Genomic DNA, 14,320 nt, shown 5'->3' on the forward strand with positions numbered 1-14,320 from the left:
CCGAACGGTACTCGGAAACCCCCCCCTCCTCCTTCCCCTCCCTACCCCCCCCCTCCCCCCCGTCCCTCCCCCCTCCAGTTTCAAGGGGATCGTGCTCAAAGAACCCCCCCCTCACCCCCCCTCACCCTCTCACCCATCGTTACATAGCGCGCCGAAGAGGCAAAGGCTAAGGCAGAGGCCAAGGCTGCCCAGGCTGCGGCCGAGGCCGCCAAGCGCAAGTTCAAGGTGGCGGATCCCGAGTCGATGGACTACTTTGACTACAAGCAGGAGATGATGCGGCAGTACGTGGAGGACGGGAACCAGTCGCACCCGCACAAGTTCCAGGTCACCCACTCGACGGAGGAGCTCCGCGAGCAGTACGGGTCCGAGGAGGTTGTGCCGACCGGCACTGTGATCGACGACGTCGTCTCGATTGCCGGGCGGGTGTACAACAAGCGCGAGGCCGGCTCCAAGATGATCTTCTACGACGTGCTCAACAACGGGGTCAAGATCCAGGTCCTTGCCCGCAAGAACGAGGCCGACGAGTCCGAGCTTGAGTTCGAGGACGCGCATGCCATCATCAACCGCGGCGACGTTGTCGGCTTTACCGGCAAGGTCGGCCGGTCGAAGAAGGGCGAGCTCTCGGTCTTCCCGTCCAAGACCGTCCTCCTCACGCCGTGCTACCGCATCCTCCCGCGCGAGCTCACCTCGTCGGAGACGCGGTACCGCCAGCGGTACCTCGACCTGCTGGTCAACTACAACAAGGTCGCACCCATTCTCCAGAAGCGGGCGGCCATTGTGCAGTACATCCGCAAGTTCCTTGACGAGCGCAAGTTCCTCGAGGTCGAGACGCCGATGATGAACATGATTGCCGGCGGCGCAACGGCGCGTCCGTTTGTCACCCACCACAACGACCTCGACATCGACATGTTCATGCGCATTGCGCCCGAGCTCTACCTCAAGATGCTCGTGGTCGGCGGCCTCGACCGTGTGTACGAGATCGGGCGCCAGTTCCGCAACGAGGGCATGGACCAGACCCACAACCCCGAGTTTACCACCTGCGAGTTCTACATGGCCTACGCCGACTACAACGACCTCATCGAGATGACTGAGGAGATGATCTCCGGCATGGTCCTCGCCGTCACCGGCTCGTACGTCGTCGAGTACAAGCCCATGCACGCCGAGGAGCCGTACACCATCGACTTTACCCCGCCGTTCAAGCGCATCCCCATGGTTGCCGGCCTCGAGGAGGTTCTCGGCGAGTCCATCCCGCGCCCGCTCGACTCGGACGAGGCCATCGCCTTCTACCGCGCCCAGGCCGACAAGCACGGCATCGAGCTCACCCCGCCGTACACCGCCGCCCGCCTCATCGACTCGCTCGTCGGCGAGCTGCTCGAGGGCAAGTGCGTCAACCCGACGTTCATCACCAACCACCCGGTCCTCATGTCGCCGCTCGCCAAGTGGGACCGCACCAACTCGGAGCTCACCGAGCGCTTCGAGCTCTTCGTCGCCACCAAGGAAGTGTGCAACGCCTACACCGAGCTCAACGACCCGTTCGTCCAGCGCGAGCGCTTTGCCGACCAGGCTAAGGACAAGGATGCTGGCGACGACGAGGCCCAGCTCATCGACGAGAACTTCTGCACCGCCCTCGAGTACGGCCTCCCGCCCACCGCCGGTTGGGGCCTCGGCGTCGACCGCATGTGCATGCTTCTCCTCAACCAGAACACCATCAAGCAGGTCCTCGCCTTCCCAGCCATGAAGCCCATTGATGAGTCCGGTCCTTCGGCCCCCGCCGACGACGCCGATGGCCAGTAACTCTGGTTGCCGCTGCCATGCCTGTGTGTGTGTTCAATCAACATAAACTACTCTCCATCTCCCGTCTCCTCGTCGTCCTCAGCCCCGCTGTCCTCCACCACCAGCACCGAGCACAGCCGCTCGTACCGAGCCCGCGCCTCGGGATTATCTGCCAAAGCAGCCTCCATCTCTTCCTCGCTCCGGATGAGGCCGGAAGGGAGGCTCGCCACGGCCACCACACCTCCATCGTCGTCGTTGGCGTCGCCCTCGTCGCCTCCGTCGTTGCCACCGGCCTCCATCGGCCCGGCCTGCATCCCAGCCATCATGCTCATCATCGCCATCATGCTAGCCATCGCCTCTTCGTCCACCTCGACCGGATTGTCGCGGATGCCCTGGGTGAGCCCGGCAACAACAACCGCCACATCGCTCGCATCGACTGGGGCCAGCCGGATGTCCCCACTGCTCCACCCGTCCGGCACCATGACCCCGTCTGCAGCATCATCGACTTGGATGACCACATATCGCTCAGCAACATCATCGGTCGAAGCCGCATGCAGTACAATCGCCGTGTACGGAACCACAACCACAGCCTCGGAGCCGACCATTGCCCTCATCGCCGCCCCGCCGGTCTCCACCACACACCGCACCGCGGCCTCCCGTCCACCGGCAGCATACGCCCATGCCTCTACCATCTTCTCCCCGCCGCCACTGCCATTGCTAGCATTCATGTGCACTTGTTGCAGAGAGTGAAGAAGAGTAAGTGTGAGTGTGAGTGAGTAAGGTCTACTCCACCTTGTCCCCGTCCCCATCCTGTGCCCGTTCCCGTCCCCCCCCTCTTCCCCCCTTCCCGCCCCCTCCAGCCCCCTCCGTCCCCTTTCCCCCGTTCACTCCGCTCAGCTGATCGCAGCCTCCCCTCACCCGCCTTCCCCGCCCGAACATCCTACGATGCAGTCTCGATTGTTGCAACCCACTCCCTCCCTCCACCCGCCCCCCCTCCCGATCACCCCACTCCCCGACCCCTTCCCCGCCCCCCCCTCCCCGCCCCCCCCCCCCCCCCGCCCCCCCCCCCCCGCCCCTTCCTCCTCCGTCGGCCGGGCAACGAGCGACGGTTGGCAAATGGTGGGCCGGTTGCCGGCGGCAGTGACGCGTCCAGACAAAGGAGCGAGTCTGAAGCAGAAGCAGAGACTGACACCCCTCCATCGTCAGACGAACATGTTCACCTCTGTGCTCCGGACCCCGCTCTCGTACGCCAAGGCCACCGCTGCCGTGGCTGCGCCGTCGCCGCTCGCCCAGGCTGCTGATGTCGGTGCCCTCATCTCGGCTGCCGAGTCCAAGGCGCCGCGTTTTTTGGCTGCTGCCGCCACCGAGGCTGTTAAGGAGGGTCCCATGGGCAAGATTGTCCCCTTCTCGGCCAAGTACTTTGTCGCCTGCTCCATTGGTACGTTCTCATACATCCCCTCCTGCTTCCCCCTCCCCGCTTCTTCTTCCCTATCATCCCCCCCCCTCCCCCCCCCCCCCCCCGCCCACCCGCAAAGGGATGGATGTCCGCCCAAAATTCCCGCACACTGCCCACCAAGCCATACACCACACACACCACACCGCCCATCACTCATCACTCACACACGCGCACACACTCTCTTCCTGATCACCCCCTACCCCTACCCCCTCCAATCCCCTTGCTGGATGATGGACTCGTCGGATCCGTGCTCTGTCTCGTCTGGCTGGTCTGGTCTGGTCTGGTCTGGTGTGACCCTTACTTTGTTGGGCACGGCTTACCCTTCATTGCGACTACACAGGCGGCATCCTTTCGTGCGGTCTCACCCACACGGCCATCACGCCGCTTGACCTTGTCAAGTGCAACATGCAGGCCAACCCGGAGAAGTACACCGGTATCGTTCAGGGCTTCCGCGTGTTCCTGAAGGAGAAGGCCTCGCTCTCGCGTGGCTGGGCACCGACGCTGCTCGGCTACTCGGCCCAGGGTCTGCACAAGTTCGGCCTCTACGAGCTGTTCAAGCACTACTACGGCCAGGCCATCGGTGAGGAGAACGCGTCCCAGTACAAGTCGCTCCTCTACTGCGCTGCCTCCGGTTCGGCCGAGTTCTTCGCCGACATTGCGCTCTGCCCGTTCGAGGCCGTCAAGGTCCGCGTCCAGACCGACCCGACCTTTGCCAACGGCCTCATGGACGGCATGCCCAAGATTGTCCAGGCCGAGGGCATCAACGGCCTCTTCAAGGGTCTCGTCCCGCTCTGGGCCCGCCAGATCCCGTACACCATCATCAAGTTCGTCGCCTTTGAGAAGGTTGTCTCGCTCATCTACGCCGCCCTCCCTGGCGAGAAGGCCGACTACTCGTACAACGAGCAGCTGGGCATCACCTTCCTGGCCGGTTACATCGCTGGTGTCTTCTGCGCCATCGTCTCGCACCCTGCCGACACCATGGTCTCCAAGCTCAACAAGGTCGCCTCGGCTGAGGGCGAGGGCATGGGCGCTGCCATGTCGAAGATCTACGCCGACATCGGCTTTGCCGGCCTCTGGCGTGGCCTCGTTGCTCGTGTCTTCATGATCGGTACCCTCACTGGCCTCCAGTGGTGGATCTACGACTCGTTCAAGGTCTTCGTCGGCCTCCCGACCACCGGCTCGGTCGAGAAGAAGAAGGAGAACTAACTTTGCTGCCGCATGCAGCTCAGGTAAACGGATTTTCGTACCATCATCAGCGGCGAGCTATGGTCGTGTTTTGCTGCACATGCCCAGCTACCTACTACACTCGCACCCCACCATCGAGCGCAAAAACCGCAGCCTTGACCCGCCGCTTCATCTCGTGCCGGACCTGGCGCGTCCGCTCTTCGGCCGACATCTTGGCCCACTCGGCGACCGGCACAAACGGATGCTGTCCGTTGGCGTCGTACACAGCAGTCATGAGCTTGAGCGAGAGCGGCGTCGCGTGCGCCATCGCTGCCACAATGGCGCCGGCCGACGAGGTCTTGGCCTTGGCCTTGGCCTTGGCCGACGGCACCAGCAGGTTCTTGAGGAAAAACGTCACGTCCTGCCGCAAGAACACCAGATCCTCCGAGCCGACCAGCCGCTGGAACGCGCTGTGGACGTCCTCGGCCGAGTGATTGAGGAGGAGGACTGTAAAGACGAGCCGGAAGAAGAGCAGACCGGCCTTGGAGAGCGACTCGAGCTGCGCGCCCTTGAGCACAGTCATGCTCGCCGCCCCGCGCCCGAGCAGCGCGCCCACAAGCTTGGCCAGATTCAGCCGTTCGGCCGCGCTCAGCTCGGCTAGCGCCCGGAACTTGTCCCACATCGCAAACTGGAACGTCACCCGGTGGTTGTGATCGCTTTTGAGGACCTTGCTGATAAAGTGCTCGTAGAACGGGTTGTACTGCGTCTCCTGCAGCGCGCTCTCGATGGCCACATGCACAATCTGCCGCGCCTGCTTCGGCCGCAGGCTCAGCTTGCTCACCTTTTCAAACGCGTCCACGTAGTCGCTCGACGTGACGAGGACAAAAAACACTGCCTTGCGCACCTCGGTCGTCATTCCCATCTCCGACGCAAGCGCCGCAAGCTCCGGCGGCACCACAGGCACCTCCACCTTGGCGTACTTGGCCGCGTCGTCATGCATCGCCTCGCCGAGCACCCACCACAGCCCAGCCTTGCCCTGCTCGAGGTAACGCGATGCAGTCAGCCGCAGCGGCCCGCTCTCGCCCGTCCGCGCCGGCAGTGCCTTGTAGTATGGCTCCAGGCCTGCCCGCTCGTCGCTCAGCCGCCGCCGGTTGTTGCGCACCTGATGGATCGTCTCAAGCATAAACGTGACCCGCGAGGTGGAGCCCAGCGCTTCGGCTCCGCCGGCTGCCCTCACTGCCGCGTCCACATCGCTGATCATCGTCTTGAGCGAAACTGGGTCGTCACCGCGGAGGCGCGCCCGCAGTGGGTCAGCAGCACCAGAACAAGCTCGACCCCGTTCTCGTCAAGCCTCTCCAGCACCCGCTTCACCAGATCGTACATCAGCTCCGCGCCACAACCCAAAGTTGTACAGCTGGACAAGGAGAAGCATGACTGGCCGCGATGCCACAAGCTTGCCGGCCGCCCGCCGCCCGGCATCAGTCCACGCCGCGCCACCCTCACTCTCGCCGACAAAGACCTGCACCAGCCGCTCCACAATCCGCGCAGACACATCCTGCCCTGCCTCAATGTGGAGCCACGCCACCGCCGCTGCATATGTTGTCAGCAGCTCGTCAATCCCGCGCTTCTGCCCAGACATCATTCCTAGCATGATCGAGGTCAGCAGCTGCGCCACTTCGATCCTAGGCTGCTGCTCGAGCACAGCCACAATCTTGCCGCACATAGGCGCAAGGTTGGAGACCGCCAGTCGGTTCACCACGCCCCGCAGTTTTTGCGCAATCCGCCGCCGCTGTGCCAGAGTCTCGGCATCAACCGCTGCCGATGATGATGATGATGACGACGACGAATAGCCCGAGCTCGATCCACTGCCGCTGCTACCGCTGCCACTGTCACTGCTGCTGCTGTTGCTGCTGCTGCTCGTCGCAGAGTTGCTGCTATCGCGCAGCTCGTCCTCGTCAAACTCGTCGCCAAAGTCCATGGCCGAGTCCGAGTCGGACAGCACACCGCCCCACCACCGCCACCACCGCCACCACCGCCGCCGGCGGCGGAGAGGCCCTTAAGCACTGCATCGCCAGCAATCTCTGCATAGTCAAACTCGTCCTTAGTCTGCTTGCGGCGCTTGCGGTTGAGGCCAAGCTTGCGCTCCAGATCAGCAATCTCCAGATCGATGGTGTCCTTCATGTCGTCGCCGTCCTGACCATAGTCGCCATCGATGAGGCCCTCCTTGGCGAGCAGCTTGAGAAAGTTGGCGTTGGCGCCCTTCTTCTGTCGCTTCCGCTCCCTCCCAGCTTCGTCCGAGTCCGAGTCGACTTCCTCTGACTCGGTATCCGATGAGAAGGCGCCGCCCTCGGCCGGCTTGTTGGCGTACGCCTTGAGCACCGGTTCCTTCCGCGGCCGCTTCCGCTGCCGCTCATTGTGCGCCCGCTTGCGCTCCGCACGCTCACGCTTTGCCAGCCGCCGCAGCTTCTTCCTCGACGTCGTCGGCGCCCGATGCATCGACAGATCTTGCGGCAGATGTGACTCCTTCCGCGCCGCCTTCTCCGCCTCGTCTGTCGCCCCAAACACCCACCAGACCCACACACGTCCGCCCACAACCGCAATGACCGTCCCCAGCACCCACACCATGCCCATCGTCACCCCATTATCCACAGTGAGTCTGGCCCTGCCGTCCTCCCTCCAGCTCTCCCAGCCCCGCCTCCCTCCCCGCCCCCCCCCCCCCCCCCCCCTCCCTTTCCGTCGCGAGACGGAGAGATGGATGGATGTGCAGCCGCCGCCCGAGGGGAGGCCTGGTCATGGGCATGGACGAGGGTGACGTACGCTTCAGTTTAGCCTGATGGGCGAGCTCTTCTGGAAGTGTCGGGAGAATGTACCGCCGCCCTGTGTTCATCTTATTTCCCCATCGCCGTCCTCCGCCGCGTCCGCGTCCTCCCATGCTAGGTGGCGGTGAGACGAGTATGCGCGGCGGGCTGCTGGTGGCCGAGTGGGAGAGGGAGGGGGGACCAGATCGACGGGCTCGGCCGATCGCCAGAGCTCGTCCGAGCCAGTCTTGGCAGCCAGGAACAGACCACGATGGTCGGGCATCCCCTCCCATACACACACATGCACTTCCTTCCGGCCCACGGCTGGTTGGTCCGGCGGAGGGGTGCTGGCTGAGCTCGGCGTCGCCGCAGGTCGCAAGATGCACACGGCGCCTACAAAGAGTGCGGCATGCTCTCCCAGCCGTGGAAGGGGCGATCGGGCGATTGGAGCCAGTTGTCGGGCGACCAGGTCGAGGCCCGGGACTTGAAGTGGAGGGTGTAGGCGTGGCGAGAGCGCGACGAGGTATTAGCCTTGGATGCGTGGAGCACCGATCCGTGGAGTAGAACAAGCGAGCCGGCCTGGACCTCCAGCGGTGTGTACGTCTCCTCATCAAACGGTGGGAAGTCGCCATCCATGGCCGTCGCCTGCGGGTTGTTGGCCTTTCGGGCAAAGCGGGCATGGAGCGGGTCGCGGTGCGAGCCCGGGAGGACCCACAGGCAGCCGTTGTCGACCGTTGCGTCCTCAAGCGCGAACCAGAGGCCAGTCACCGTCTGTGGCTCATCGATGAGGAAGGAGGCATCCTGGTGCGGGGCAACGACACCGCCGATCCGCGGCGGCTTGACGATGTACATCGACTGAACAAGGACTGGGTCGTCGAGCTGGGTGTGGCCCAGGACCTCGCGCACAGCCTGTGAGAAAGAGAAGCGAGTAAAGACCGGGTTGAGATCGTGCAGCGCGTGACCGATCTTGTTGATGCTCGCCCGCACGGTAGCCGGGTCGGCCTCGGGCCCGATCTCTGCGCCCTCTTCGAAAAAGTAGCGGATCTTGTCGCCCGAGCCCAAAAAGTAGTCTTCCGAGCCATGCGAGTGATCCGTGGTGGAGAATCGGGTCGTGGGATGGCTCGCCGGGTCAAAGACAGTCACCAGCCGCGCAAACTCGTCCATCAGCGCCTGGGTCTCCTCGGGAGCGGCAAAGGCCGGGACGACGGCATAGCCCTCGGACGCCAGCTGTTCGCCCACCGTCGCCGCCACGCCAGACACACTCCGTCCCACTCCTGCGTAACATCCTTCCACTCCCATCCGCACTCCCATCCGCACTCCCACTCGCACCGTAAACATCGTGTTCCCGCTCGCCCTTTGCCTTGGCTTCCGCGTCAGGTGGTAGCCCGCCCTGCCACCAGCCGCCAGCAGCCAGCAGCCAGCCGCCGCCAGCCGCCAGCAGCCAGCAGCCAGCCGCCAGCCGCGAGCAGCTTGCCAGCAGCCCGCCACTGCAGCCAGTTGCCAGCATCCGCGGTCGATAGCAAGACGCATGCCAGACGAGGAACGCCCGATCGAGGGAACGGGCGGACTTGTGGCATGGATCAATCGAACAGAGTTGGGATCGATGGCGGTGGACGTGCTACTGCGGCTGTTGCCGTGGAGATAGGTCGGATCATCCGATCGGGGCTTGGGACGGGGGGGGGGGGGGGGCATCAAGTCCATCGTTATGGTGGCGGTGGAGGCGATAGCGATGGTGAGCTAGGCTGAATCGGGCTGAGGGCACACGTGACGACAAGGCGAGAGGAGCAGGTATGGCCGCAGAAACGCATATGTGGCAGGTCGAGGAGCTGGGTCCGGGTGTGGCTCTGGCGCTGCCGTACCGACGGCTCTGCAGGGTGGAGACTGTGGTGCACGCGGGCGGTGAGCCGGTCCTGGTCGGTGGCGATTCGGAGGCATGCGGCGATGGCGGCGGAGAAGGCGACGGAGACGGCGGGAGGGTGGATGACATTGGATCATCTGGGTTCCCTCCACTGGCAGTGGCTGTGGTCGATGGTGTGCTGTATGCCATCGCCAACAAGTGCGCTCATGGCAAGGGCCAACTCTCGCTCGGCGACATCGAGGATCTGGGCGAGCTAAAGTGCGAGGGCGGTGCACATCCGGACGGATCGAGCCGCGCAGGACTCTGCATTCGCTGTCCCAAGCATTACAACAAGTTTGGCAAAGGCCTCTACTTTGCCCTCGCTGACGGGCGGTCGTTTGTCCCGCAGCGCACTCGCAAGTACAAGGACTCGTACGCTGTCCGCGCTTTCCATCTGGTCGTCCGCGACGACGGCTGGGTGTGGGCGGCGGAAAAGGTGGTGCCACCGCCCGAGGGGATCAAGCGCGGAGTCAAGGGCGCTGCCGATGGAGGCTTCTTGCCGTGGCGGGTGGTGGCTGTCGATGCGCATACCCACGACTCGGCGGTGTACTCGCTGGAGCCTGTCAATGCCGACCGCATCGGTGAGCTTCTTGCCCGGGCCAGCGACCACGTTGGAGAGGCGTGGCATGTTGCCGTGGCAGCCGCTGATGGCACGCTCCGCGACTACACACCACTCTCATCAATGACCGAGTTCATGGCCGGCCATCTGCGCATCCTGGTCAAGATCTACCCCGGCGGCACGGTGTCCGAGGGCGTGTTTGCCGCCGCTTCCAAGGGCACAGTCCTCGACATCTCGCTCCCTGAAAACACGCTTGACCTACGTCGCCTGGCATCAAAGCCGCACAAGAGCCATCTGCTGTTGGTGGTGGGCGGGACAGGCGTGGCGCCGGCGCATCAGCTCCTCGATCACGCCGGCGGCTTTGCACGGGTCACCGTCCTCGTCTCGCAGCGGACCGTTGGTGATCTTCTTGTCGCTGACGAGCTCGAGGCTCGTGCCGCTTCTGTTGGCCCGTCTTGCCGTGTTGTACACACCCTCACCGATGAGCCTGGTGGCGCCGATGTCTGGTCCGGGGCCCGCGGCCGGCTCGACTCCGGCTCGGTCCCTGAGCTCATCGGCGAGCTCAACCCAGGCGATCGCCTCCGTGCTGTGGTCTGCGGTCCACCAACGTTTGGCCCTGCCCTTGCTGCCGCTCTTGCTGAGAGTCTTGGTCTCCGCCGTAAGCACATCGTCGTTCTGGACTCGTAATCGCTGTCCACGACCACCCTCCCAGGTAAACCAGCACTTGCCTTGATCATCCACGCTTCGTTCCCCTACATCATAACCTCCATCCTCCCTTGTTGTTGTAAAAGTAATCGTCAACTAGCCATGCCCCGAGTGCACACCCCAGATGGTGCCATCAGCAGTACGGTTAGCGAGCAGGCAGCCGACAGCCAACCCCCGACAGCGAGGCCACGCCGGTCAGCACTCGACTTCACAGCGGTGGTGAAAGCGGGGGGCATGGCGACCAGTTCCGAGTATGATTCACTGGATGACGTGGAGGTAGTGGGTATGTATTCTAGGGGTGGGGTGGGGGGGTATGGGGGGGTTATGGGGTATGGGGTGGGGGTGGGTGGGACGGGAGAGGGGAGGGGGGGGGGGGGTCCGTTACGAGGTGAGAAGAGCGGAGGGGAAGGGGGGTGGGAGGGGAGGAGGGGGGGGATGGGAGGTACTTATGGAGGCATGATGATGATGCTTATGATGATGATGATATGTGGTGTGATGTATGGTGTGGTATGGTGATGGGGGGGGAGGGGTGACAGACATTACTCGTCATTCCTCGGATGATGAGGATGAGGATGATGAGGATGATGACGGTGATATGGGCTTTGTCCTCGGCGTGCATCACCCTACTGCACCTGGTGCTGATGATGATGACGATGTCGGTATTGTAGATGATGACGATGATGCCAACGAGACGCTTGGCATCCTCGACGATGGCGAAGCCAACGAGACGCTTGGCATCCTCGACGATGGCGAAGCCAACGAGACGCTTGGCATCCTCGACGATGGCGAAGCCAACGAGACGCTTGGTATCCTCGACGATGACGAAGCCAACGAGATGCTTGGCATCCTCGATGACGACGGCCTCAGCCCCAATGAGTCGCTTGGTCTCTTCAAGGGCAGCGTCGACAGACGCCTCGAGTCGGCAGCAAACATGGAAAATGCCTCCGGCAAGGACGGCGACAACGTTCGCAGGCTGGAGATCGAGTTGGTCGAGGCAACGCGTGCGGCAGAGGCGGAGCGGCAAGAGCTGACGAGCAAGGTGGAAAAGGCCAAGGCCGAGGCAAGCGAGGCGATGGCCGAGGCCGCTGCGCTGCGGACGGCGCTTTTCGAGGAGCAGGAGCGGGTGCGGAGTGTGCTTAATGAGCTAGCTACGGCACAAGCGACGCTTGCTGACGCGCGGGAATCAGAGGCTGCCGCCGTGGCTGAGAGCGTGGCGAACCGGGCCGAGGCCGAGGTTCTTGTCGACAAGTGCCGCGAGGCGTCGGCGGCGGCTGTGCAGGCCGCAGCCGATGCCAACGCGCAGCGCGCGGTGCGGGAGATGCAGGACGAGGAGCTTCAGGGTCTGCGCGAAACGCTGGCCCGGATTGGCGTCGCGCCTGCAGCAGCACAGTCTGTCGAAGCTGCGCACGCGCTCAGCCGTGCCGCCGACGCCCGGGCTTCCGAGCTCTCGTCGCAAGTCAAGACCATGCAAGCTGCTGCGCAGCTGGCAGAGACACAGCGGACCCGGCTGGCAACGCTGCTGCAGCTGGCGGAGGCTCGCAACGCGGCGCTGACTCGGCAACTCGCTGCCGCCGCCGCCCAGGCCGCTACCGACCGCAAAGCCCTCTGCGTCGACCTTGGGCGTGCGCTCAACACTCTCTCGGACTCGCACCAGGCAGAGCTTGATCGGTTGGCGGCTCGGCACAACCGCGCAGTTGCGGTCCTCGAGTCCGAGGTTAGTGCGCTGGAGGCTGCGGTTCGGCGCGAGGCCGATGCTGCCACCGACGACGTTGTCGTCCTCCGCGCTCAACTCCGACGGAGCAGGCTGCAGCTTGCCGCCGCCGAGGACGAGCTTGCCCTGCTTGCGCGGCGGCGTGCGGCTGGGCCTGACATCGACACGTCATTGGCGGCCGAGAACATGCAGCTCTCGCTATCGCTGAGTGAGGCACAGGCCAAACTGGCCGCGACGCCGAGCGGGACACCGAGTGGGACACCGCTTCGCACGGGCAGTGGCAACAACCCAGCGATCTCGCTCTCTTCCGAGGCCCTCGTCGACCGCGAGTCGCTCCGCGGCGAGCTGACCTCGCACAGGGCGCAGTTGGCGCAGCTGCAGGGCGACCATCGCCAGCTCCGCAAGGCGTACGCCAAGCTCGAGGACCTGCACCGCGAGGCTATGGCCCAGCTGAGTGAGGCGCAGTCGGCCGAAGTCATCAACGCCGACGTCCAGATGGAGCTAGAGGAGATGCATGAGGCCAACATGTCGCTGCGGCGCAAGCTCGAGCGGGCGTCGAGAGCCATCTCGGTGCTCAAGAGCCGCGTGGTAACGGCTGCAGACGGACCGGCGTCGCCGGCCGCGCTCGCTGCAGACCGCGTCGCCGCCGCCGAGTCGCGTGCAGACGCCGCCGAAGGTGCGCTCGAAGTTGAGCGCTCGCGCTCGCTGGCAGCAGCCAACCAGTGGGCTCTGGAAAAGGAGGAGCTGCGAGCAATGATCACGTCACTGCAGGCCGTGGTGGCCCAGGTCCAGGTTGAGCGCTCGTCGCAGGCGTCGTCGCTGGAGGAGCTCTCGTCGCTGGCAGCGTCGCTCAACGCGTCAGCCGATCTCGACTCGGCCACCATGGCCGAGCGGGTCGTGCACCTCGAGGCCGAGTTGGCCCGGACCCAGACTGAGCTGAGCCAGGCCAAGAGCGCGGCGGCTAGTGTGGCGGCGCAGCAGCAAGCGTCGTCTCCCATCCGCAATCCAGACGACGTGGTCCGCAACGCAATTCTTGCCGAAAAACTTGCTGCCCTCCAGGCCAAGCACCAGGAGACCCTCGCCGAGCTGCAAATTGTGCTCGAGCGTGCCGGGCCGTGCAGCATGTGCGGGTTCGACCCACGGCGCGATGACGAGGCCGTGCTCGAGACCGAGATTGGCCTTGACGTCGAGCTGACTGTCCGGGCGCCGGCGCTCCGCTCGCAGTCGGTCATCGAGGCCTCGCTCATCTTTGTCCCGCTGCGGTCGCTGGCCATCGCCACCCGCGTTGTCCGGCAGGAGCTGGGTGCAGTAGTGGTGGCCTTTACCCCGCCGCGGGTTGGAGTCTACGAGCTCCACGTTGTCGCCGATGGCCTGCCGCTCGACGCATCGCCGCTGCGAGTTGACGTCATCAAGCAGTCGGGCCGGATCAGCGCCACTGTGCGCACCGAGTCGCCGCCGGTCATGGCGCGGGCCGAGCCCTGCAACGAATGTGGCCGTCGGGCACAGCACCTTGCCTCGTGCTCACAGTACCTCGAGACTTGCGGGGAGTGTGGCGAGCGGGTGCGGCGTGTCGAGCTGCAGCGCCACGCTGCAGTTTGGTGTTCCTCGCGGCGGGTCTCCTGCGGCGTCTGCGCCTCGGTCCTGCGCGTCGGCGACTATGCCGGCCACATGGGCCGCCACGTCGCAGCGTTCAAGGCCAAAACCGTGGTGGAGAACCCGGCCACTCACTTTGGCGTCTTTATCTGTGAGAACTTTACCGGTGGAGCCCGCGTGGCTTCGGTCCGCCGCGGCCAGCCGGCGCAGCTCGCCGGCCTCCGTGGGGACGACATCATCACCGCTGTCGCCGGCATTCGCGTCGAGTCCAAGGACGAGTTTGCCCGGGTCGTCCGCGGCGAGTGCGTGCCGACCGTCCCGGTCCAGATCGACTACCTCCGCGACTCGGAGCTATTCACCGTCACCTGCGTTCCTGAGCAGATCGGTCTCTCCCAGCGCGAGTTTGAGCAGCTCAAGATCCTCGCTGCCGAGTGGCTTCCCGACTACGATCCTGAGCCGCTGCTCTCCGACGCCGCCGACGGTGGCGCTGACCTCGTCCCTCCGCCATCGTGAGCCCGGCCTTTGTGCACCGCAACCGGCAGCCCACACGATTCGCATAAACCCACCATGCATGTCGCCGCCACCGTCGACAGTCGGCGAGCCGCCCGACCGACCGCCTGCCCGCCGAGCCCCCCCCCCCCCCCCCCCCCAAAAAAAACAAAAC

The 14,320-nt window shown here is 64.6% G+C and overlaps 7 protein-coding genes across 7 annotated transcripts in view; 4 read left to right on the plus strand and 3 right to left on the minus strand.

The window, feature by feature from the left end:
• The window catches only part of AMSG_05287 (lysyl-tRNA synthetase), a gene marked incomplete at both ends in the record, with an annotated part of 3,195 nt that extends 1,401 nt beyond the window's left edge, over window positions 1-1,794 (plus strand). Inside the window, one exon of the mRNA XM_013902549.1 lies at window positions 148-1,794. Coding sequence (XP_013758003.1) covers window positions 148-1,794 — 1,647 coding nt within the window. The remainder of the gene's footprint in view (window positions 1-147) is intronic.
• Window positions 1,795-1,841: 47 nt separating this feature from the next.
• Window positions 1,842-2,501, minus strand: AMSG_05288 (uncharacterized protein; the record flags this gene model as incomplete). Its single annotated transcript, XM_013902550.1, has 1 exon — window positions 1,842-2,501. The coding sequence occupies one exon, from the start codon at window positions 2,499-2,501 to the stop codon at window positions 1,842-1,844; it is 660 nt and encodes a 219-aa protein (XP_013758004.1).
• Window positions 2,502-2,958: 457 nt separating this feature from the next.
• On the plus strand, window positions 2,959-4,481 carry AMSG_05289 (uncharacterized protein). Its single transcript, XM_013902551.1, has 2 exons — window positions 2,959-3,211; window positions 3,570-4,481. Exons 1-2 carry the CDS (start codon window positions 2,986-2,988, stop codon window positions 4,433-4,435), a joined length of 1,092 nt encoding a protein of 363 aa, XP_013758005.1. The 5' UTR covers window positions 2,959-2,985; the 3' UTR covers window positions 4,436-4,481.
• Window positions 4,482-4,529: 48 nt separating this feature from the next.
• Window positions 4,530-7,280, minus strand: AMSG_05290 (Nom1 protein; the record flags this gene model as incomplete). Its single annotated transcript, XM_013902552.1, has 4 exons — window positions 4,530-5,722; window positions 5,756-6,353; window positions 6,398-6,942; window positions 7,211-7,280. 4 exons carry the CDS (start codon window positions 7,278-7,280, stop codon window positions 4,530-4,532), a joined length of 2,406 nt encoding a protein of 801 aa, XP_013758006.1.
• Window positions 7,281-7,584: 304 nt separating this feature from the next.
• On the minus strand, window positions 7,585-8,529 carry AMSG_05291 (Phyhd1 protein; the record flags this gene model as incomplete). Its single annotated transcript, XM_013902553.1, has 2 exons — window positions 7,585-8,418; window positions 8,521-8,529. 2 exons carry the CDS (start codon window positions 8,527-8,529, stop codon window positions 7,585-7,587), a joined length of 843 nt encoding a protein of 280 aa, XP_013758007.1.
• Window positions 8,530-8,999: 470 nt separating this feature from the next.
• Window positions 9,000-10,334, plus strand: AMSG_05292 (NADH-cytochrome b5 reductase; the record flags this gene model as incomplete). Its single annotated transcript, XM_013902554.1, has 2 exons — window positions 9,000-9,108; window positions 9,208-10,334. The coding sequence occupies 2 exons, from the start codon at window positions 9,000-9,002 to the stop codon at window positions 10,332-10,334; spliced, it is 1,236 nt and encodes a 411-aa protein (XP_013758008.1).
• Window positions 10,335-10,563: 229 nt separating this feature from the next.
• Window positions 10,564-14,204, plus strand: AMSG_05293 (uncharacterized protein). Its single transcript, XM_013902555.1, has 2 exons — window positions 10,564-10,635; window positions 10,889-14,204. Exons 1-2 carry the CDS (start codon window positions 10,587-10,589, stop codon window positions 14,167-14,169), a joined length of 3,330 nt encoding a protein of 1,109 aa, XP_013758009.1. The 5' UTR covers window positions 10,564-10,586; the 3' UTR covers window positions 14,170-14,204.
• The last annotated feature ends 116 nt before the right edge of the window (window positions 14,205-14,320 follow it).

Source organism: Thecamonas trahens (assembly GCF_000142905.1).
Source record: "Thecamonas trahens ATCC 50062 unplaced genomic scaffold supercont1.22, whole genome shotgun sequence".
NCBI classification, from domain to species: Eukaryota; order Apusomonadida; family Apusomonadidae; genus Thecamonas; species Thecamonas trahens.

Bases quoted from the DNA above. Each gene is read 5' to 3' on its own strand.
- AMSG_05289 (XM_013902551.1), top strand. From the start codon at position 2,986: ATGTTCACCTCTGTGCTCCGGACCCCGCTCTCGTACGCCAAGGCCACC. The intron at 3,212-3,569 runs GTACGTTCTCAT...GCGACTACACAG, and splicing joins CTTTGTCGCCTGCTCCATTG to GCGGCATCCTTTCGTGCGGT.
- AMSG_05293 (XM_013902555.1), top strand. From the start codon at position 10,587: ATGGCGACCAGTTCCGAGTATGATTCACTGGATGACGTGGAGGTAGTG. The intron at 10,636-10,888 runs GTATGTATTCTA...GAGGGGTGACAG, and splicing joins GGATGACGTGGAGGTAGTGG to ACATTACTCGTCATTCCTCG.